This window comes from Neopsephotus bourkii, unplaced genomic scaffold (assembly GCF_033783945.1).
Source record: "Neopsephotus bourkii isolate Nb327-2 ecotype Australia unplaced genomic scaffold, CSIRO-AGI_Nbou_v1 NB_214, whole genome shotgun sequence".
In the NCBI taxonomy this organism is placed as follows: domain Eukaryota; kingdom Metazoa; phylum Chordata; class Aves; order Psittaciformes; family Psittacidae; genus Neopsephotus; species Neopsephotus bourkii.
In genome coordinates this window covers 314,720-338,496 of record NW_026900726.1, presented here as the reverse complement: position 1 = coordinate 338,496, position 23,777 = coordinate 314,720, and the positions used below count along the sequence as shown (strand labels likewise).

The 23,777-nt window shown below is 44.2% G+C and overlaps 1 protein-coding gene across 1 annotated transcript; it reads left to right on the top strand.

Moving 5' to 3' along the window:
- Positions 1-8,900: 8,900 nt before the first annotated feature.
- Positions 8,901-22,898, top strand: POGLUT1 (protein O-glucosyltransferase 1). Its single transcript, XM_061344371.1, has 11 exons — positions 8,901-8,984; positions 9,415-9,505; positions 11,709-11,852; positions 12,291-12,426; positions 14,912-15,033; positions 16,618-16,677; positions 17,691-17,790; positions 18,570-18,628; positions 20,706-20,873; positions 21,843-21,899; positions 22,520-22,898. Exons 1-11 carry the CDS (start codon positions 8,912-8,914, stop codon positions 22,674-22,676), a joined length of 1,167 nt encoding a protein of 388 aa, XP_061200355.1. The 5' UTR covers positions 8,901-8,911; the 3' UTR covers positions 22,677-22,898.
- Positions 22,899-23,777: the final 879 nt, after the last annotated feature.

The following is a 23,777-nucleotide window of genomic DNA, read 5'->3' as shown; positions in this document are numbered from 1 at the left end:
GAACCTTCTCTTCTCCAGGCTGAACAGTCCCAGACCTCTCAGCCTTTCCCCATATAAGAAATGCTCCAAGCCCTTATTCACTTTTTGGCCCTTTGGTGGACTTGTTCCAGTCTCGTACTGGGGTGCTCAATACTGGACACCACTCCAGATGTGCCTCAGCAGTGCTGAACAGAGGGGAAGGATCACCTCCCTCCACCTGCTGATGATGCTTTTCCTAGTGCAGCCCTATTGGCCGCCTTTGTCACAAGGTTGCATTGATGGTTCATGTTCAACTTGGAGTCCACCGAAACCCACAGATCCTTCTCTGCATGGCTGCTTTCCAGCCTCTCAGCCCTGGCCTGCACTGGTGGCATGGGGTTATTACTGCCCAGGGAGAGAGCTTGGCATTTCCCTTTGTTGAACTTCATGAGGCTCCTGTTAGCCCATTTCTCCCACCTGTTGAGGTCCCTTTGATCAGCAGCACAATCACTTGGAATAATTTGCCTTCTGTGGAGTGTTCTTCCTGATACCAGAAAGTTAGAGGCTGGTTTAAATCTTGAAGGTGCAAGGCATCATTGCCTTGAAAAATTCAAGCACTCCTCTTGGTCATTTGAATGTGTAAGCACCCTCTGAAGTATGTCTGAGAAGTGCTCAGCTACACACAGATCAATGTACCACCAGCATGAGATTACTGTATAACGCAAAAGTCAAAAGTAGCAAATTATGAGGGCTTTTTTCCAAAGCATTAAAGCCTTTAAGGAATTGCCAGCTCTCTACAGAGGTCTTACCTGCTCCAAAAGACTTAAATCCAAAGTTTTGTTGTTTTTTTTTTCTGAGACTATTTCTGTAACACTCCAGCTATAGAGCCAGGAGATGGCCTAGTAGCTGTCTGGCAGGATGCCATAAATACTTAAAGAATTTCCTCGAGCAGATCATCTCCCTTTAAATGTTTATGGATTTTATAGCTAGAATCAGTTGGATCTTCTACAGTCTATGAGTGGATTCTGCTGTTAGGTGTATTCTGCATTTCCCCTGCCTTTGGAGACTGTTCTTCTTAAAAAGGTATTATACTTGGAACATTTCACAATCTGCTCTTGATTGTCAGCTGGGGGAGAGAGAAATTTTATACCCAGTGAAGCTACTGCTACTCCTCCATCAAACTGAAGAGATGCATCAGGCTAGATTTTTGTGAAGAACTCCCAGAACTTGTATTATTCAGTATTTTCATTAGACAAGAATAAAAGAACAGAGGTTGAACTTATTAAACTTTTAGATGGCACCTTGCTGGGAGGGGCTGCAAACATGATGGAAAACAGACTTAGTATTCAAAACAGCTTTGATTATCTGAGAAAGTCTGGGAAAAAAAAAAGAGATGTTATTAAAAAAAAGACATGCAAAATTCTACAATTACTTAGGAAAAATCAGCTATTCAAATGTAGTAGGACTAGCTGTGCAGAAGCTACAATGCCAGCATTGGAAGACAGGATTTGGACTTACCATGGAAGCAAGCCAAAATGAGCCAAAAATTCCTACAAGTCTGAGCAGGCTCCATCACTGATGTCTTTAAGAAAATGGCAAATGTTGGTCAAGAATAACACATACAGCTAGTCATGCTGCTGTATAGAGGGATGGACTAGAAGGCAACCCAATGCATCTTTCAGTCCCATTTTCTGAGGTTTCAGTGATACTGTATTTGACAAGAAGAAAAGTCTCACTGCTTGTTTCAGACTGGTGAGCATCTCTGAGCTGTGTCCTATTGTCACTGACAGACCACCTAAGTATCCATTTTAAGACAGATCTAGCCCTCTGATCATAGAAGGCAACCAGAGAACCAACCACTACTGCTTTTGGAAGTCTCTTCCAGCAGCATTCCTTTCTGATCAGTAAAAGCTTTTCTCAGATTTTCTACCTAAATAGAATAAAAATCAGTCGTCATCCCCCCCCCTTTTTTTTTTCTCTCTTTTATACCCCTTACTTTAATTTGCACTTTCCCCACACTTCCTACTTCGATTCTTCTCAAATATATTTCAGTAACCACCAATGCTATCAGGACAGGATTTATTTTGCTTTGGGGACTGAATATGTGCTTTTAGCCATGTGGGTACTCTACACAACACAGCTGCTTGCAGCACATGGTCCAACAAGGGCTTAGATTCCTAGCCCAAGCATATTCTTCCCAGCTCTGTTACAAGGAGATGTCCCAGGCTGCTGCAGGGGAGTGCAAGTCATCTGTTGAACCCTGTGCCCACTATTTAAAATCTCTTCCGGATGCGTGCATCTCTTGGTCCTCAGATCTCCAATAACTGGTAATTATTCACCTTCTATAAACTGTGGGTTTAACTTGACAAGCAAAGTACAACTATTGTTTCTGTAGCAGAGGCAGTACAGGGTGTTCTCTGAGGACATGCGAATTGCTTAGTGCCTGCTACAGATAAGTGATGAGTCTATACAGCAAAACAAAGTCAATAAGGAATGTGCATTATGGTCTGCAATGGCCTTAAAAGCATTTGAAATCCCTGGTGTCTCTGATGACCCTTCTATAATTTCCATATCCATTCCAATCTCTTTCCACGTGCCTCACCTTTTATTTTTCCAAATGCAGATACAGATTGATCAACTTTTTCTACAGCCATCCCCTTTCCTGGTGGTGATAGCTAGTTCAAAGTGGTCAAGTCCCTGAACTGCTCTCTAAACATATGCTCTACAAGAACATCAGAGTAAGATGTGATGCTCTGACATTACAGACAATGTGCTGGTCATTTTAAATAGTGCAAAGCTGCAGTGAAAGAGTCCATCCCTGAAAGTGAAGTTCAGCTCTGATAACTGTTCACATCAGCAGAACTGTAATAGGGATTAAGTTAGCCTAAAGACTTTCCTCATGGAAAATTGTTCTCAGAAAATAGGTTGTTCTCTCCCCTCAACTCACACAGACATGGCTACATCCAGTGTTCATAGACCAAAAGGTGTGCCAGACCTGAAAGAAGCCAACCACAAGCAAGAGGCTTAATGAGAGAAGGGATGTTTTAAATCCTGGAGAAGTTCTGGTTTGTGTTTGCTTATCCCTGACCTTAATACAAGCCTTAGCTGAACCAGTAAGAGCATTCTAGATGTCCAGATAAGAGAGGTATCACCATGAAGGGAAGATCCTGCCCCTGGGAAGACATAAACTAGTAACGCTTTGGAGACCTTCCTAGCCTATTAAATATGGAATAAGAAGTTGTTCATCTTACTGCCACTTGAGACCCAGCTCTTCCAAAGTTTGAGGAAACTAAACTAATCACCATTAGAAAACAAGGGTCAGTAGGTGATAATTAAGTAGCTTGGGGATCTATTAAAAAGACTTTAGGAATCAATGTTTACACTATGAAGTTACAAATTAGCTGCAATGGGCATTGTTAAGGAACCATTTTTATAAGACAAACACTGAACGTGTGCACATTGGAAGAGTTCTCCCATGATTAGAAATCACAGCACAAGTCATTTTATCCTATCCTTAAATTAGAAACTTAATGCCTCAGTTTATTAGCAGAAGGAAATTCTATTACATTCAAGCAATGTTAAGATACAGAAAAGCACAATTTTTGTGCAGCTTTGCAAAAAAAAAGTAGTTGGAGCAAAGCTGCTGACAATTACAGTTCAATGCTTCAATGATTTAACAACTTGAATGAATTAATGTCTGTGGAGTCACAAACATCTAGGAATTCTCCAGCAGTTACAGTCGTCAGGAAACAAAGTAGCTGAAGCAATGACATTGGTAGCAGCAAGTGCCGGGACTCAGGAGGAACTAAAGCCCTTTCAACACTCAGCACTTTGTACATGTACATGAACATGCCATTTTTCGCTAGTTGAATTAGCATGTAAAAGCTTCCATATTCTGTGTTGTTCGGGAATTACTCCTAATCAGGAATCCCAAACAGCTTTGCATTAACCACTGTCGGAGCATCACCTGATCAGTGCTGTTTCAGCCGGAGCCTCTGCACAATGGCATCTCCTCTTCTGAAAGAGGAGCTTCACTGGACAGCCAAGTTCAACCAGACCCAAGTAACGGACAATGGGAAGTGCATACAAGCTGTCTGCTCCCCTCAATAAATGTCCTGCTGTCCCAGATGTCCCGTGTTGCCACCCGTGTCTTCTGGAAAACCTGTTAATTAGCATACAGCCCATTACTTCTAGCTGTTTGCTTTTCTGGATTACAGTTACTCTGACCTGACACCACCATTGTGAAGGGCAGCAATTTACACCCTCCCACTGCACCCTGGAATCTGGAAAACGTGAATCGATTTCTCCACAGCATGCACTGCCTACAACAACCATTTCACATGAACACGCAGTCTCCACAGAGCACATCCCATCTGTAATTGGTGTTTCCTGCTGTTACTATGGATCTATATCACTTGTGAAACTCTGCCAATCCCAGGCTACCAAATCATACTGTTTACTTATCTTAACCAACCCACCCCTACTATGATACCAGTTTCTGCTAGAACAGATGTGACAATCCACTGCAACTCCGTAGTGCCAAAAGTGCAACAGATTGATGGTGACCCCTTTCTGGCAGTATTTCAACACCACTTTCCACCAGCATGGTAGGTTTAGGATTAGCTGCAATAAACATCAGTGTGTACTAAACTGTGGTCCACTGACAGACATTACTGTTATGTATATAAAATCCTCTGTTGGCAGACACAAGCAACCTGCTCCCTTATAATGCTGTAGTGCATGAAAATGGCTGCTCAGGACTCCCACATCAAGCAGATGCAAGCCTACTTCGTTAGCTTCCTTCTAGATGGTGTCTTCTACCAGCATGTGCTCCTCCACTTAACATCACTTGTATTTCTGACTATTGAGGGAGACAGAGATGTCTCGTGCTGCCTTCAGCCTCTAAATGGCTTTCTGTATCTTTATTTTCCTGTAGCACTTCAAGGATCAGTTTTCTTCATGCCTCAGAGAAGTGGTATCTAAATCGTTTTAAGCTGAAACAGGGACAGAATAAGCTGTGCAAATCATTTTCTAGTAGAACCTTAATTACATCCTGCAGTGTCTCATCCTCAGCAAACCACTAGCAATAAAATTCTGCATTTCATTTGAGAACTGACAGGGCTGGGGTTTTCTGTTTTGTTTTCCCCAACTGACATATACATAATCTAGCCTGGGACTTTGTTCCACAGTATTTTTGTCAAGGGCTCCAGAGAGTATGCCTGTAACTACTAAATCTTTCTCAGGTTCGCATTCAATTTACCATTTATACAACTGTAGCTAAAGAAAGAGACGTTCTGTTTGCAGGAAGGTGTTTGCCAGATCCCCACTGGCAATGGCAAAAAGTGATTTATGATCAGCTTTAGTTAACATGGCCTCTCAAACAGATTTTAAAAAGTCTTTACAGCCGTGGCCTAATGCCAAGGCCTTTTCTATAAGAATCTATTCAATTTTAGCTTCTTTTTGTGCCCTGCGACTCAAATACAAAGGCAAACAGGTACAGATATTGAATACACCCCTTCAATAATACAAAGGGCCTTTTACCTTCTGAATCTAGCAGGCCCCCCCATGCTGAAGCATTACAAATCTGTGCCTTTTCTAGTTTGTTGTTTGTACAGGGGTGTTAATTCCTCAGCTCATCCCTTTGTGCAAGAGTCCTACGTTTTCTTAAGTTGTCCCAGAAAGGTGGATTTGCCTGTTCCCTTTTTTAGGAGCACAAACTAGAAGGATTAACTATACTCCTGACCCCATGTTTATATGTGCATTTACACATAGGGTTCACACTAAACAGGTGTCCCTCTTCCCTTTTGGGGCTGCTACTCTCTGCTGCCATTATGAAAAAGTCTTTATAATACTGTCATCACTGTCATGAGCACAGGCATGCCCTGGCACGTACAAATTCCTCAAGGGATGAAACCACTGCAGTTCTTGTGTCTCCTCTCAAGCACCAGATGCAGTTGGTTTGTGTTGCTCCCACAGCATGCACAAGTACTTAAACTTCAGCCTCAGGCTCGAGCTACAGATGCCTTGCCCACTTTTTCTTGGCTCCTCCATTGTTTTCATTGCCTTCATGACCCCTGAGGCTCGCCTAAGGGCTGGGTTACTGACTTCCTTTGCTGGCAGACTTGGATGGGGTTTCATCAAGACTGAATTGTGGGATCTCCTGCACTTGTTTTGCACTTTCTTTGCTCAGTCCAATTCAGCAGTTCTGCAGGCCCTGAAGTCTTAGTCTGAGCCTCAGTTCATGACCCAAGCCCTTGCTAGCTGTCATATGGTACTACACTTCTCACACAGTTCTCCAGTTACTGTAACAGATTCATAATTAGCCTACTTGAATATTCAATGCCAAACACCCCCAAGCCATGTACTGCAGATGTGGCCAGCTTTCCTGAATCCCGACAGCCACAGCAAAACACCTACACAGGGCTGTGTGTTACAGGACACAGGACAGAGCCAAAGAGAAAAGAAACTCCACAAGGAGCTCACCAACAGGAAACAATCTTGATTCTCTAGAAGCCGTGAGGCTTCTTCTTGGGAAGACTGGGCTCAGCCCCAGGAAGCCTGGTAACATCAATCACAGGTTATAAGAAGGGCCATACATCTACTATTTGGAAGCTTCATTTTTAATGTCTGGATATGTCTCCTTTTTTCTGGCACTACCTTTTCCATCTGCACATAAACCTCCAGTTGTCCATACTTCTGGAGAGCTTCAGTGCAGGTAGGATGGCTATCCTTCATATGAAAAATTCACCATTGTTTGGGGAGTTCAAAAAACCTGGGACCTCCGTGTAGCACAAAGTGATGAATTAAAGAAGAAAATCCCCCACCGGCACCCCTGCACAAGCAATTAGGAATGGCAGGCCACAGCTCTGAGAGAAACTCAAGATGTACGAAGCACATTTTCTTTAACTTAATCTTACAACCAAGCACCCTTACTTTCCCAAGCACCCTTTGTCTAACCTATGAATATGTAAAGCAAGGACACCAGACTTACAGCCAAGTGATTTTCCACTCCAGGCACATGGAACATGATGAAAGTAGACTTGTGGGTGTTTGTGCTTGACTTGGCAGAGAAAAAAAATGAGGGAGGGACTGTGTTTGAGGGAGGGTATCAAAGATCAGAGCCAGATGCTCCTGCACACAGCTCTGGATTTGCAGGAAATTAAGGTAGAGAAGGTGAGGCAAAGGCTGTGTTTGAAGTGAGATTCAAGGGGTTCTGAAGCTTACAACCATCCAGGGTGTTTGCAGGGAACTACGGTGCATGCCAAAACCATACCACAGTGGCCTGGGGTGCTTTCATTATACAAAACCCGGGAGAGCAGAGGCTGTAAATGTAGCTTCAAAAAGAGCTTCATCTTAAAGTCTTAGCTCTCAGGGCCTATTAAACATTTATGCTGACTACCACTCCTACTCTTTGCTTAAGAGAAAGAACCTGAAATAACCTTTGCTACAGACGGAACTACTACAGCTCTACTGGTTGTGTAGGAGACTAGCAGGGAGCTGTGAGAAACAACCAGAAATGGTGTTGGAGCATCACAGCTGATGTCAGATGGGAAAGAAGCAGGAAAATCTGGTCTGGAACCTGAAAGGGAAGACAGAAAACTGTGCTAGAAATATTGGTTGAATTAGCCATGTTAGGGATGATATGTAGAGTAAGGTATAAGATACATTGTTAATATCAGAATATCGTCATTTTTTGCTTTTACCTTACTTAAGGGTCACACTTTTTGGGAAGCCTCCAGACTGGCCTCAAAATTAGATCTGTTACTACTGCAGCTGTGAGAGACTGTAGAGGAAAAGGAAGAAACCAGACCCTGTGCAGAAATCAAAAGGAAGACAGAGGGGCTCTAGGAGAAGATGGAAAGAAGGGATTAATTCCCCTTATTTGCTTTAAAATTATTTGGTTGTGCAGCGGAAGCTGAGAATGAGACAGCCAGAGTGCTCAAGGTTTTCACCGATGGATGCTGTTACTAGTAATAGCAGATAATACACACAACATTCATTTACTCCGTCAGTTTGCTCATACACTCAGTTACCCAGTTGGAGGGGGCTGGAACTAGATGATCTTTGAGGTCCCTTCCAATGCAAACCATTCTGTGTTTCCATGATTTTATGATCAAACTGAATCAGGCATTGGAAACAGAGAGAGGTCGAGCCAGGAGAAGGAGTGCCATAGAGGATGGGCAAACTGCTTGGTGTCCAGGGAAGTTCCCTCCCCCCGAAAAAATCCCAAAGGGAGCAAAGGCTGCCAGGTGCACAAGATCCTGCATGAGGTGTGTGGGATTCAAGGATGATCAGGGGCTGGAGCACCTCCCATATGAAGAGAGGCTGAGAATGTTGGGGCTGTTCAGCCTGGAGAAGAGAAGGCTGCGTGGAGACCTCATAGCAGCCTTCCAGTATCTGAAGGGGGCCTATAGGGATGCTGGGGAGGCACTCCTCATTAGGGACTGTAGTGATAGGACAAGGGGTAATGGCTTGAAACTGGAACATGGGAAGTTCAGGTTAAATCTTTGGCAGAAGCTGTTCCCTGTGAGTGTGCTGAGGCGCTGGCACAGGGTGCCCAGAGAAGCTGTGGCTGCCCCATCCCTGGCAGCATTCAAGGCCAGGTTGGATGGGGCTTGGAGCAACCTGCTCTAGTGGAAGGTGTGCCTGCCTGTGGCAGGGGGTTGGAACGGAATGATCATAAGGTCCTTTCCTACCCAAACCAGTCTGTGGTTCTATTATTCCTGAGGCGCACAGGAGCGGAGTTACGGACCCGGCCACTGAGCCGCCGCGGGAACTATAGCTCCCATCAAGCACCGCGGCACCATAACCGGCGCTAGCGCCGCCATCTTTGTGCCGGGCTGGCGGCGGCGGTCACCATCTTTGGTCAGGGCGTCACCACCCACTGACCGGCACTGCCCCCCCCCGGTGGCGGGTCGCGCATGCGCAGTACAGCTGAGGTGGCGGCGGCGGTATGCGGCGACAGGCGCTGGCGTTATGGGCGCTGCTGTGGTGGCTGGATCCCGCCATGGCGGGCGGTCCCGCAGGTGAGCGGGGCTCGAGGCTCCTCGCCTTGCCTAGGCGGGAGGGTGTTGCGAGCGATGGGGAACGGGATGCGCCTTCGCTGCAGGAGGGGCGGGTTGATGGTCCGGACGGAAGCGGCGAGTCCTGTGAAGGAGTCTCACCTCAGACAGCACCCCGCGGTGGCCGCCTGGAGTGAAAAGGAAGCCGGGAAGAGGGGGTGGCCTAAACCACTCCTCCGTCCCTGGACCCTTTCAGTGTCGGGTCCTCTTTTCCCCTCCTTGCTTTAAACATCCCCTCGGTGGGCTGCAGAGACTGGAACAGTGCTGGCGTGTTTTGGGAGAGCCTGGTGCATCGCTGTTGCCAACTGGACCAGGAATGTTGTTCAGCTCCCGCGAGTTGTTATGGTAGTGTAAGGAATGGATTCCTATGACTTTTCCTTCCTGTGTGTTTTAGATGCCAGATGGAAAAAAATAACGGACCAAATTAAGAAAGCTGTGGAAGTCTATAAGCCATGTGTAAAGGAGAATTGCAGCTGCCACCAAAGGTGAGAGAGTGGTTTCCTTTTGCCTGCAGAGGCCTCTGGCCATGAGAGGAAATACTGTTGCCAGCACTGATGGTTGGGAATCAGGTAGAGAATGTTTGGGCTTTAAGGTTGCAGCCATCATAGAATCAGCTAGGTTAGAAAAGACCTTTAAGATCATTGTCCTGATTTCAGCTATACCAGTCATAGCTGAACCCAGGACTCCCAAGACACCGCTAAACCATGTCACTAAGGGTGAATGCTTCCAGGGACGGTGTGTCCACCACTGCCCTGGGCAGCCTGTTTCTGATCACCCTTTTGGCGAAGAATTTTTTTCTAATATCCAATTCAAGCCTCCTTTGGCACAGATTGAGGCCGTTTCCTCTTGTCCTCTCACTTGATACTTGGGAGCAGAGACCAGCCACCTTCTAGCTTCATCATCCTGTCAGGCAGCTGTAGGTCCTCCTGAGTCTTCTCCAGACTAAATCCCCCCAGTCCCTCAGCCATTCCCCATCCCACTTGTGCTCCAGGCCCTGCACCAGCTCTGTTTCCCTTCTCTGGCACTGCTCCAGAACCTCAATGTCTCTCTTATAGTGAGGGACCCAGAACTGACCACAGATTTAAAGGTACAGCTTCACCAGTGCAGGGTGACAGTCACTGCCCTGGCTCTGCTGCCAGACTATTGCAGATACAGGCCAGGATGCTGTTGGTTTTCTTGGCTGCCTGCTCCCAAGCTGCTCATGTTCAGCACCATCAATCAGCACCCCCAGGTTCTTTTCCACTGAGCAGCTTTCCAGCCACTTGTCCCCAAGCCTGGAGTGTTTCATGATCAGGGTGCTTGCAAGGAGGAGGTTATTAATGGCACTGTGTGAAACAGATTGTCCTCCCTAGTTCCAGTAGAAGGTGTGTCCATCTGCAAATTGATCACACTCCTTATTGTCCTCTGAGGCTGTACGTATACATTGAACATGGACTGTTGAGCACTTCATACATGATCATGCGATAAACCGTGCACATAGCTGGTGATATTTGTATCTTAACAATCCACTTCCACCTTTTCACTCAGTGCAATGTTGCTAGCAAGTCTTTCATGTGGACTTTTAAAAGCTACCTTTCAGTTGTCACTTAGGCTACAATGACATTGATGGTTCATAAAATTGCAACTTTATTCCTGCTCTCAAACTCATTACATCTACATCCCTACCAGACTGCTTATCCTTTGATCAGCCCATCTGCACAATGGCAATTTTTTATGTAGTTTTACTGGTTTCCACCTCATTACAAAATAGGAGAATCCTGTAGGTCAGAGGGAACATCTTGAGACTGTCAAGTCCATCCCTCTGCTCAAGCAGGGCTGCCATGACTGTGGCCAGTCAGGCTTGAATATCTCCTAGAATAGGAACTATCTGGGCAAACAGAGAGAAACAGTCTCTCTGGGTAATCTGTTCCAGTGTTTGACCACCCTTACAGTGGGATCACCCCAACAGCGCTAAACTAAACTAAGGCACTGAGTCAGTGTCTACCAAAAAGTGGGGAGAATGTCTCCATGGCTGTTACAGTCTGACAGTGTTAAATTCTCCAAGCAATTTGATCTGACGACCTTTAGACTAAGCTTATAGAAGCTGCTTTCTCCTGTATTTTCTTCTATTCACTAGGCTTATGTTTTCACAGTGTTCCTGGAGCTCACTGATGACATGTGGATGTGCTACATAGGCCTGTTCTGGGCTGGCTTTCACTGCACCCAGCAGTATTGGGTGATTCTCTTCTTTGCAACTAGACTCTTTCGTTCTATTTTAATGTCTAAACAGCATGACATTGTGTGAGGAATTTGGTCTTGGCCCATTGCTCATGGAAGGCCAGAACACAAACTTTGCAATTCAAAGGTTAAGTGAGCTGAAGACTTTTTTACCCATAACCTGCCAGGGTATGTAAGATTCTTTCTAGGAGAGGAACTGGAGTTTTCCATGTTGATTTAGCCTTAGAGTCTTGTGCTGGGCTTTCTGTTTGGGCAAACGGCACGTAATCAAAGAGTGAAGGTTGGACTTTTGACTGAGTAACAGCTCTTCCAAGTGACTTAAATCAAATTCTCTGTTATGCCACATATAGCAGCACTCCTGGAAGATACTGAGAGCTTGTTTTAGCTAGAAGTCTGTTCTGTATACTGCAGTAATTTAATGCACAGTATCCTTCGTATTGTACATAATAATGGCTGGTTGTTGTGTTTCAGTGTCTGGAAGCAGGACCTGGCTCCTTTTCGGGGTGGCATTTCCAAGGAAATAATGTCAGATGTGGTGAGCCGGAAGCTTGGGACACACTACCAGATCATTAAGAACAAATTGTACCGTGAGCAGGACTGCTTGTTCCCTGCAAGGTAGGTGCTGTGCAGAAGATATTGTCACCGTAGCTGGGTCACAGCACTGCTTCCAATGCTGCCAAGTTGGAAGTCATTGAGTACAATTATATTTCAGAAGTCTGAATTCCTTATCAGAAAGAAACCTAGAAAATGTTTGAGGCTTAAATATAGCAGGAGGTATGTGTCATTGTGGCACTTCAGTGTACAGAGGGTTGGTTGGTTGTGGAATCCCAGAGAAAGCTGCAGATCAGGCCAGATTTACGAGACTGGGTTGTTTCCATTGGTGTCTGTACTGCACTGGGGCTTAGAGGCTTCTAGAGGCAGTTCCCAACCTGCATCATGGTATGGCTTAGGCTTGCCATCTCCTTTGCTCCTGTGCAGAGGGAAAGGCCTACAAGAGACTGCAGGATTCTGCCTTATACTTATAGCTCTTTCCCATATGGCATTTCTCTACAGATGCAGTGGAGTTGAGCACTTCCTTCTGGAGATCATCAACCGCCTCCCTGACATGGAAATGGTGATCAATGTGCGAGACTACCCCCAGGTCCCCACATGGATGAAACCCATTATCCCAGTCTTCTCCTTCAGTAAGGTGTGTACATCTTTAAAAGCTGAGCATTTCTGAGTCATGCATGTTCTCCTTTCTCTTGGAAACCTACTTTTGAGGATGGTTCCCACAGATTTTGTGTGTATCAAAATTGCCTGCTCTTTATGTTTGCTTTTGCTTCCAGTTTTCTGGCAGGCAGGTTTGCAGATTTATCAATAGAACAGTTTCTACCTCATTAGCTTCTCTTCCAGGTCAAAAATTGTATGTCTGCCACAGTGGAATGATGCACAGCTGGATGGGATATGTGCCAGCATTGCTGTCATTTGCTACAGTGCCCCTGTTAAAATTGTAGCTGCAGTTTATCAGCATTGTTGATTTTTTTGATCATCAGTCAGCTGTCATCCAGTTCATCTCATTTAATGTGAATATTTTAGTCCTCTCTTTTCTGGTACCACAGATAAGTATTTCCGGTTTTGTTCTCCATAATATTCTTGCCTCCTGTGAGCCCTTTTCCCCTGGATACTGTTTTCCATCTGCAGACATGCACACATGCCCAGAGGTGCATACATTTGCTCTCTGCTTCTCTGTTCCCACACGCAAGAGCCCTCCCATATGTTTTCCCACCTCTCCCATTATTAAACCTGACTGTAGCATAGTGTCTCATCCTTTCCAACAAAATACTGTTACACCTCAAGCTTCAGCTAATCTTTCTATGCTTTAGTGCATGCCCAATGTGCCCAAATCCTGCACCCTCGCTGCCTAACCCTGATCATGATCCTGGTCATAACTGAAGCCCAGCAGAAAGTAAGATACAAAAAGAGGCAGTAAACCATTTGGTCTTGCTAGTTCAGGCCCTATTCTGTTTCTGCTAACTTGTAGTGTCTTACTCTGAACCCAGGTCTTCAGCTCATGCGTTCTGAACCATAATATGATCTATACCTGTTGCCTAGTCCCAAGCCATCAAACTTTATGGATTTTCAGAGCAGCATTGCAAGAACTGTCATTCAATAACCATGTTTGCTGCCAAATGTAGTAGTAAGCCAGTAAGCTGTCTTGACCCTTGCATAGCCTTAACTCTAGCCAGCAGAACCCAAACTGATGCAGAGCAGGTTGCAGTTCAGTCTCTGCAGCTGTATTCATCATCCTGCCCTCGGGTGCCTTGCAGGACCCAGCAAGAAACTGACTTTTCCAGTCACTGTTTTCCAGTATCTGAACTCTAACCTCAGCCCTGTCCATAGCTGAAACCCAGTGACCCAGGCAAAGCTCACATTCAACCATAGCTTGTGTGGAAGGCTCCAGGATGCCGGTACAGGGTGCTTTCTAAGGCTGAAAGCATAAGGGATTGAAGGATTGTCTTACTCTGCACCTCAGAAGGCCAGCCCTGGGGTGGTGGTGGAGCTGTCATGATTGCTTATCAATGCTTGTTTATGCCAAGACTGAGAAGGAGCAGATCATACAAGCATACACTGATTTCACTTGGAAGGGATCTCATGAGGTCACCCTGACCCTCAAAGCACAACCAGCTAGATCTGGGTGCTCTGGGCTACATCCTGCCCAGATCTGAGCACCTGGATACAGGGTGTCCCCAGACAGTGTTTGACCTCTGTCAGAATGAAAACATGTTCCCAATATCTAATTAGAATTTCCTTTCTTGTAATCAAAGCTTGTTGTCTCACATTCTGTCTTTGCACTTCTGAAAGGAGTCTGATCCATCTTATCTGAATTCTTCCATTAGGAGACAGCATTTAGATTCCCCCAAGTCTCCTCTTGTCTGCATGAACAAACCCATTCCTCAGCCCCTGTTTCTATGTTATGTGTACCAACCTGCTGACTATGTTGGAGGCCTTGTAACCTCTCCAGTATCTCCAGGTGACAGGTAGATGGATAATTATATAGGAAGTTCATTATTAGTGCAAGGAAGCGACCTATAGTTTGGTTTCATGAAAGGGTTGAATCTTGCTTAAGTGCTGGTCTCTACCCTTTGGTTATGTGGGGATTTAAGCATCCAAATAGGAGTGAGGAAATGAAATTCTTACATGAGTTGAGTATTTGTTACAGTGAAGTAAGTGAGCTCTAGGAAGGCTGGAATGAACAGAAGTGTGGAAAACATAAATGTCAAAGTGTAAGTGCTTCTGTGTCTGAGGAAATAATAATGCTTCTTAACTTCTCTTTAGTAGAAAACATTTGTAGCTACACATAGGCACAAATCTTCAGAAAAATGAATGGAGCTCAGATCTTCTGCTATTTACTCATCAGCTATATCACAGACCTCTTTTGTTATTTTCTAGTGTGAAGGTCCCATGTTGTCATGCAGCCTTTCTAACATCACTGAAACATTTCATTACTGGGCTTTCTTCTGAAGAACCCCAGTAGCACCATGGTGACAGCAAAGCTCTCATGGCTGCTTATGGAATGGTAATGGAGAAAGCAAACAGAACTCCCAGAAGTGACATTCATTACTGGTGGGCTCAGTGTGTAAACTTGAAGTAGATATTACCCTTATTCTTATGTTACTCTTCTTTTTCTTAAGACACCTGATTACAATGATATCATGTATCCTGCCTGGACGTTTTGGGAAGGAGGACCAGCTGTTTGGCCAATTTACCCTACAGGTTTAGGGCGCTGGGACCTCATGAGAGAGGACCTCAGAAGGTAGGTTTTGGAAGTGATTATGTGCGTGTGGAGGTTTAATGGAAGGCAAACGCACAGTAAAATCCATCAAGCACTGGGCAGTGTTGGTCCAATGTAGAAGTCTAAGACCATAGGTCTGTTGGCCTGTGATCTGTCTGTTTGCTTCTCATTAACTATGTACAGCCTAGCTACTGTATAGGAATTCTCCTTGGAAACCTTGGATGATGTATCTAGAAGTTATAATGAGCTTTTGTTTCCAACACTTGAGTAAGCAATGCAGAAGACAAAATAATACCCATTCTTCTTGCTGTCAGAGCCAGATTACTATCATTTTTGCTGGGACAGGGATTGTCAATAACACAGCAGTTATCTTTTGCCTGCAGACATCTCCCCTGACATATGGAAATATTTTCCTTTGTTTCCAACTACTTCCGTAGAAGCTGTGTTTTTTTCACTGCAGGGATGATCCAGGATGTTTGTGTGAGCTTCTGGAAGGGTAAAGGAAAGCCTTCTTTAGATCTGTTTTTACTTGAGTGTCATTGTGCAATAGAGAAACCTGGAATCATTCCCAAGAATCAAGAGTCATTACTGGGCTAAATCAAGGGTCATTACTGGGCTGAGAGTAAGACAGAAGATGTTTCTGACTGGGAGTCTTTCTTTTGGCAGGATTTTTGACTGTTAGCAGAATAAGGGGCTGTTTCCCATGGAGAGTGACAAAGTGTGCAACAGCGAGTGAACATAGATACATTACAAGAAAACCACCTTTATGTCAATCACCTGACATCAGAATGCAAGATTGAGTGTTTCTTTCTTCAAAATCTGAAGATCTATGGGACTAATCATAGCTGAAGCCTAATGTGATGTAATACAATGAAGGTCCAAAGCATTTACTTATCTTTGCTTTCTCAGTGAGCCCCACTTGTGTCACTGGGTTATAAGTAGGTGCAAAGCTCGATCAGTTTGGGGATCAGAACCTACATGTCAAGCCAGGTGCAACAGAAAAGTACCACAAAGAGTTCCCCAGAGGGAGGCAGGTGATGGCACTGACAGACGTAAAACATGCGAACAGCTGTTTTGAAGGACTTGCTTAGGTGTAAAATGAAAGTTATTTGGGAAGACAATGAACCCCTGTGTTTTAAATGCAAAACATGAGGCAGGGTTGGTTAGTTGGTGGTTGTTCTTTGCTTGGGTTTTCCAATTGGGAAATGAGTGAAATTGGGAACTAGTTAGAAACTCTCTAGTCATTTTGCACTATTCATATTCAGTGAAGTACAGAAAAAGAAAGCAACAGTACAAAATGTGGATTCAAATTTGAGGTAAATTTTAATGCCCTAAGTTTAAGGTTTGGTGAGGGGATTGTGTGTAATTCACTGTTTTGGCTGAAAGGTGTACTGAAAAGTAACCTGTATCATGTTGCCTTAAGCACAATATTCATAGGAAAACCTGTTCCGTTGGACCTGGCTGAGAGGTTTTTCTGCTCTAATGAAAAAAGTGACTTCCACTGAAAGAGAATAATATAAAGAGATTATGCTGTGACAACTGATGAGAGTGCTGTTTCCTGGTTATGTTAAATCATTCATTGCTGTGTATAAACAATATTTTCAGATCTGCAGAAAAATGGCCATGGATGAAAAAAATCTCTAAAGCATATTTCCGAGGATCCAGGTGAGCACATTTTCCTGTATCAGGAAATTCTACTGACACATGCTGTGACAGCTGTCTGTGTGCAGAAGTTTCTGTATCTCGAAGACCTAAACAAGTGTAAACCAGAATGTAGTTTATTTTTAAATCAAGGAAAGTTAAATATTCTGTACAGCAGCATTTCACCGTTAACGATTCTTGATCAGAATTGCCATTTGCAACCAGTTTATTATGAAAGTCTAATATTGGAAACAGAAGCTGTGATGAATTTTTTATGTTATTCTTTAATGAGTAAAACTGTCACACTAGGAAACAACTTGTTTTGTTCTATGAAGGGAACTGCAGATGCACAATCCACATTTAAAGATTTTGTGTTGATGTGCATGCTGCTTGCTATTATGATGACTTTTATTTGCTATTCAAATGCTTGACACTGAATCAAAAGTCCTCTTGCTTTAAATTACCTGAGTGGTGGGGGGCAAGAAAGTAGGTTATTTTTGCCCTTCCTCCAGTGACAGTTTGGAAATAATGTTAAACCCAGTTCTTTGTTTCTCCTCCATCCCCATTAGGGAAGGATCTGATAGGTACCAGGTAGGCTCAGGAGGTGTTGAGCAGAAAGTCTCAGGGGTGTCATAACCTTGTTTATCAGTGGTGTTTTAAATTAGTGTTGGCATTGAAGATGCTTAGCACCTCTTAACTCCCTCCCAAGTCAGAGAAAGCTGAAGTATTTGGCACCTATCAGGGTAAAGCCTGAAGGAACATGATCTCTGCTGGTTTGGCTTGGGAATTGCTCAAATAATGCTATTAAATATTTAGTAAGCGAGATAAAAAATCATGGCCTCAAATCACTTCAGGATACGTAATTCATTTGCTTCTGCTAATATGCCCTTGGACAGAAGTACACTGTATGGTAGGAACTTAATATTGGGCACATAGAGAGGTCAGCCACATAAAGAGGCAGGGTCTTGAGCCCTGTAGTTTGTTACCTATGTTGGATTATGTGGGTAGGCTATTACTGATGGCATGTTTTTTTGCAGAACGAGCCCTGAGAGAGATCCACTCATTTTGCTGTCCCGAGAAAACCCAGAACTTGTTGATGCTGAGTACACCAAAAACCAGGCTTGGAAATCTGAAAAGGTACGTGGATGCTGTCTGTCTCATGAATATGAAGGCCAGAAAGGGTAGCAGTGCAAGATGGCTTTGATGATTGAGAAGTTTCTTCTGGGATCTGTGGGTGATCCTTTAGTGTGGAGGAGGCTTGTACTTCCCTTGATGGCCACACCTCTGAAGGATGAGCAGAAGGTGTCTCTAGGGCCTGTCAGGCCAAATGTTTGTCTTCCATCTACGCTTTTTCTTCAAGGAAACTAGCACGCATAAGAAAATGAATCAATGCCACTCCCCTCCTCTTCCACTACAACAGAATTACTCAACTCTTCCTCTTCTATCCCTGAGCTGCCTGTGTGGTGTTATCAGTCTTAAACCTTTTTCTGTAATCTCAATTTCCTGGTTTTGTTGTTAATAACTTTCTGATAACTGCTGCTGCTAGCCCTTTAGTTCCATACTTAGTTTACAGTCCAGCTCTCCAGACAATTTTGGCTAATCCAGTTATACTTGGCTTCACATAGTCCTTTGTCCCAAGCTGTTTTCCACTCTGTGGTTGCCAACTAAACATTATCATTTAATGTGTTTGTGCTGGCATTTGCTTACAGGCAGTGTGTAATTTACTGAGCTCTTTGTCTTGTTTGAAGGGCTGGGAATTCTTAATAATACTTCTAAGAGCCCACCAGAGAAGGTTTTCTCAGAAGTAGGGAATAGAGGGCTTTGAGATCTCAGCTTTGTTTCTAACTGAGAGTGAAAACAAATATGAAATCACCACATGAAACTTACCAATCTTTTAAAATTCTCTTTATTTTAAGGATACATTAGGAAAGCCTGCTGCAAAGGAAATTCCCCTGGTTGATCACTGCAAATACAAGTAAGAGCTTTGATGAGTAAGTTGTTCAAGGGCTGCAGGTTATGTCTTTCCTTGTATGATGTAAAGTCTCATTTTATTTTAAGGTCTAATTCCAGCAACCAGCTCCATGCACATAAGGAAGCCTGTGAACAGGCATAAGGCAGTTGAAAATTTTGGAGATTAGCATGGCCTCTTTCAGTGTCAGCTTTTGTCTGTCAGGTCAGGAGAAATAAACTGCTTTGGGGAAAGTAAAGGTCTTAGATTGCTAATAAGCAAATAGATATTTTTTTAATCAAAAAGGCTTTCTATAAGTTTTTCTTTACATTCCTGTACCAAGTGGTGTGTCCTGAATCATTTTTTTCAATGCTACAGTGGTAACATTGCTGTCTTCAAAGACACAGGGAACTACGGAATCACGTCTTCATGTGCATACTGAGGCAAACACTGCCACTGGACGTGTATAGTAAAAGAGAACCTGAAATATGACTGAGCAGATACAGTATTGACTCATATTTTGTATGTTGTTTGAAAGAATGTGGGTTTTGATTTACAAAGATTTTTAGTTTCTAACTGCTTTAGGGAGGGGTTTTTGGTGTAATACTGTTTTGTGGGTTTCTGTGTAAAAATTTAAGCTCAGTGTGTATGCAGTCATGTGTGATGTTTTGCTGCTTGTTTTGCTTTAAAACTACCTAGTTATGATCCTGCCAGATAGAATCTGCTGATGGAACTCAGTCATTTGGCTGGCTCTGTGTTTTTGTGCAAATGTGATTGACTTGTCTCATTTCATATTCACTAGACTGTTGCCCAGATTTCTCCCTTCTGTTGTTGCTGCCTCCTAAGACTCTCATACAGTGCAGGCTGAGGCATTCTCACACACTTTTGTCTGGTAGGGTCAGCACGAACTACTTGCTGCTCCCTGTGGGACAGGTGCTACAGCAGGCTGTCTGAGAGCAGTGCTCAGTGACTTGGCTGAGGTTATGGACGGTGGGAGCTGTGTCTGGAACTGGACAAAGGCATTTCCTTGCTTCCAGACCGCTGTTTGTGTTAAAACTCTACATGTATTTTTTGATTTCCTCATGCCGGCCTAGAGCTCCCAGGTAATACAAAGAACACAACATCAGTTCAGATTTACTCCTTGTCACTTGCTGCTGAACTAAGTTTAGCTATAATTCCTATCTCACCCAAAATACATATAATATAGAAGCCCCATTTCACCCAAAATAGCTTCATTAAAAGAAGCACTCCCTTTCCCCAGCTCAAAATGTTTGACTTCAAAGATCAGTTACATATGAACTGAGGGGTTTTACTCGCAGGAAAAACAGCTTTCTATGTAACTGGAAAAACACGGGTTTAATAAAGAAGGCAAGTAAACAACCAACCATCCCTCTGAGGTACAGTTTGCTAAGAGAAATCCTCCCCACTCAAGCCCACTTTACTGATTTGACAGAAAATACTGAAAACCAAATTGTGGAGTCTTTTGTTATCTGCAAAGTCCATCTGTTGTGTGCTATCCTCTTTAACCTCCTAGGGTTGCATTCCCAAGTTAATATGAAACAATCAGATTCAGATTAAAGCAAAATCCCAGGAAAAAAAAAACAAAAAACAAAAAACAAACCCCCAGCTGAGATAGATGTGGCAAAGCAGAACAATGAACAGAAAAGCTCACTGCAAGACGAGAGAATTGTGAAAAAGCTCCTTGTGGTGACAGTCTCTGAAGCTGTAGAGTCACAGGATCAGTGTCCATGTTGAGATCTTCTATGCTTTGCCAGCAGTTGTCCATGAGGCTTCCTTTGGTTTGGCACAGGCAGGTAGAGCCTCATACCTTGATTTTCTCTCTCGATTTTAATAGGCAACAGAAGCTCACCTAAAACATCCTTATTTTCAGCTCACCTTTCCTGTGAGTAGCTTCAAATAAACTTTTTCTCTTTGTTTTAGTGGCCGGTGCACAACTCCGGTGTGTGAGGGAGATCCCCTTGCTCCCAGTGGAGCCTGCCTGTGAGGAAAGGTTGGCTACTGCTCAGAGCCAAATTTCTCAGTGAATTCCCTCACAGAGCATTAGGTGTAACCAAGGACCTTCTCTTTGCTTCTCCTTTTAAAGGTATCTGTTCAATTTCCGGGGAGTGGCTGCCAGTTTCCGGTTGAAACACCTTTTCTTATGTGGTTCACTTGTCTTTCACGTTGGAGAAGAGTGGTTGGAATTCTTTTATCCGCAGCTGAAGCCTTGGGTCCACTACATCCCAGTCAGATCGGACCTCTCTGATGTCAGGTGTGAGATTCCAAGCATGCTCAGTGGAGCATTGCATGCCACAGGAAAATGCTCCTGTGTTTGGGAAGGTGGTTTGGTTCACATTGCTCTAGGAGGTGCCTCCAATCCTAGGCATCTGACAAAGGCTGTTGGGGCTTGTGTTCTTTTCTCTGTGTTACTGCCACAACAGAATCCTTTGCTCATATTCCTTGGATAGTAATGGTTTTACTGGAGTATGTAGGTTGGTCACCCTCACTGAATTAGAAGGCACTAGGCAGTTAATGTGCAAGTGTGGCCTGCAGAACAGATAGAGGGGAAGAGGAACTTAACTCTGGGCCAGAAATGCTGCCAGATTCCACCATGCCATCCAGAACAGAAATGGAACAAATGAGAAGGGCAATTTTCTTCTGTGCTCTGAAATGATGAGCACCAGTCCCTTGCTCGGCTGTAGATCCTTAATTATAGAATCAACTAGGTCGGGAAAGACCTTTTAAGATCGTCAAGTCAGACTGTTATCCCAGGGTAGCAGTGGTGACTGCCAAGGCCACCACTAACACATGTAACTGAGGGCCACATCTGCACGGGGTGTGAGCACTTCCAGGGATGGTGACTCCACCACTGCCCTGGGCAGCCTGTTCCAATGCCTGAGCACCCTTTGGGAAAGGAATTGTTCTTCATCTCCACCGAAACCTCCCCTGGTGCAGCTTGAGGCCGTTTCCTCTTGTCCCATCTCTTGCTCTTTGGGAGCAGAGACCAGCCCCCTCCTGTCTCCATCCTCTTGTCAGGCAGTTGTAGAGAGCGGTAAGATCCCCCCTGAGCCTTCTCTTCTCCAGGCTAAAGCCCCCCATTTCCTTCAAGTCATTCCTCATAAGACTTGTGCTCCAGTGCCCTTCTATGGACTCACTGTCATCCTCCACAGTAGTTTAGCTAAGGGACAGCGTTCTCCCCTGAGCAAGTTGCTTCATAGCTGTTTTGTTGGTCTTCATTTAGGGAGCTGTTGCAGTTTGTAAAGGAAAATGATGCCATAGCACAAGAAATTTCAGACAGGTAAGTTGTGTGTCCTGGCTCTCAGGCAGTCTTCTTCCAAACCATTTGCTTGTGCAGCATTTGAAGGGGTTACCTATCAGAGACAACCAGGTATTAAAAGGGTGCAGCATAATTGATCTGCAGTAACAGCAGAAGGGTTGGAGAAGGTGTAACAAGCAGGGGGAACCAGGGAACAAGATTATCTGCTTTAGTCCTTGGTTCAGATGTGACCCATGTCAGGAACCTCACTGAAAGCTCTCAGAGGTTGGGAGCTTTCATCTGGGAAGGAGGTGAGCTGACCCCTGGGAACCGTGTCTGCATTGTATCACTGTGTGTGTAGGCTGGCAGTAACTGGCTTCTGAAGCAGCATGCTTCGGTGCTGCTCAGGCTATATCTGTTATGTGAAATCTGACAGTTATTATCCCAGATAACAAATACCATCTTGAGGGTGACAAAAGCACTGCAACTGTCAGAGCTGCAAGTGTGAGTAAAGATTGTGAAATTAAAATAGATGGGACAGAGCAGTGTATGTTGTTTCTCATTTAAAACACAGAGGAGTGAAAGCTGATATACATATAAAACACAACCAAAGACTTGTAGGAACTGGGAATTGGTTCTGACTGTGCCTTGTGTATCTCTAGGGGACGCCAGTTCATTACTGAGCACTTGCAGATGGAGGATGTCTCTTGCTACTGGGAACATCTGCTTTCTGAATATTCCCAAGCCTTGACTTACAAAGTGAAAAGGAAGAAGAGCTACAGTGAGATTGCTCCTGAACGGCAGAAAACAGAATTGTAGAGACTTCTCTGTTTGTTGTTTTTTTTTCAGGCTTCTTCAACTCAGACTGATCTCTCTGGAAATCTGAAGATCAGTGTATCTTCTTTCTTATTCTCTCAAACTTCTTATTCTTTATTCTAGAACTGCAGAGAGCAGCAGTAGGCTGCTGAAATCACTTCCATACAGTGGGACCCAGTTGTACTGTTGCTGTAAGATTGTTTAGTACAATGTTGGATGATGATAGCTATTGAATGGGGTGGTTATGGTCAGGCCTGGAGGATGGTTCTTAGCATTTGGGACTTAGTTATTTACCTGCCTCAGAGGCAGATATGCAGTCATGAGAAACCTTTCTGTGAATTTTACTGGACTTTTTACCAAGTCCTCTGTACCTGTGGGCAAGCACCAACTGTCAGTGACACTCAGTCAGGAATACCTGCCCCTGTCTTCGGCAAGCAGTCAATGTTTTTTCATCTGTGAGGGTATTAATACTCAGGGTATTAGGTGTTCTCTGACAAAAGCAGGTACTGGGATTTGGGTTCACCTTTTTATGTAGCTTAGAGCTTAATGTTTATATCAGGTTTTAAAGGTGATTTAGAGGTTGATGGTGTTGTGATTTAAACCCAGCTGGTAACTCAGCAGCACGCAGCTGTTTGCTCACTTTCCTCCTTCTTCCCGCCCCTCTCTGGGCACGATGGGGAGGAGAATTGAAATAACGTAAACCCCACGGGTTGAGATAAAAACAGTCCAATAACAGAAGTATACCATAAAACTCCTACTACTAATGATAAGGGAAATAAGGAGAGAGAATATAAAACTAAAAAGAGATAGGAAAAACAATGAACACAAGTGATGCACAATACAATCAGGCACCAGCCACCGACCAATACCCAGCCCATCCCGAGCAGCAATTGGTCCCTTCTGGGTGACTCCCCCCAGTTTCTATCCGGGTCATGATGTGCTGTGGTATGGAATACCCCTATGGCTAGTTTGGGTTAGGTATCCTGGCTCTGCTTCCCATGCTCCTTGTCACTGGCAGAGCATGAAACTGAAAAGTCCTTGATCAGGGTAAGCGCTATTTGGCAGCAACTAAACCATTGGTGTGTTATCAGCATTGCTCTCTGA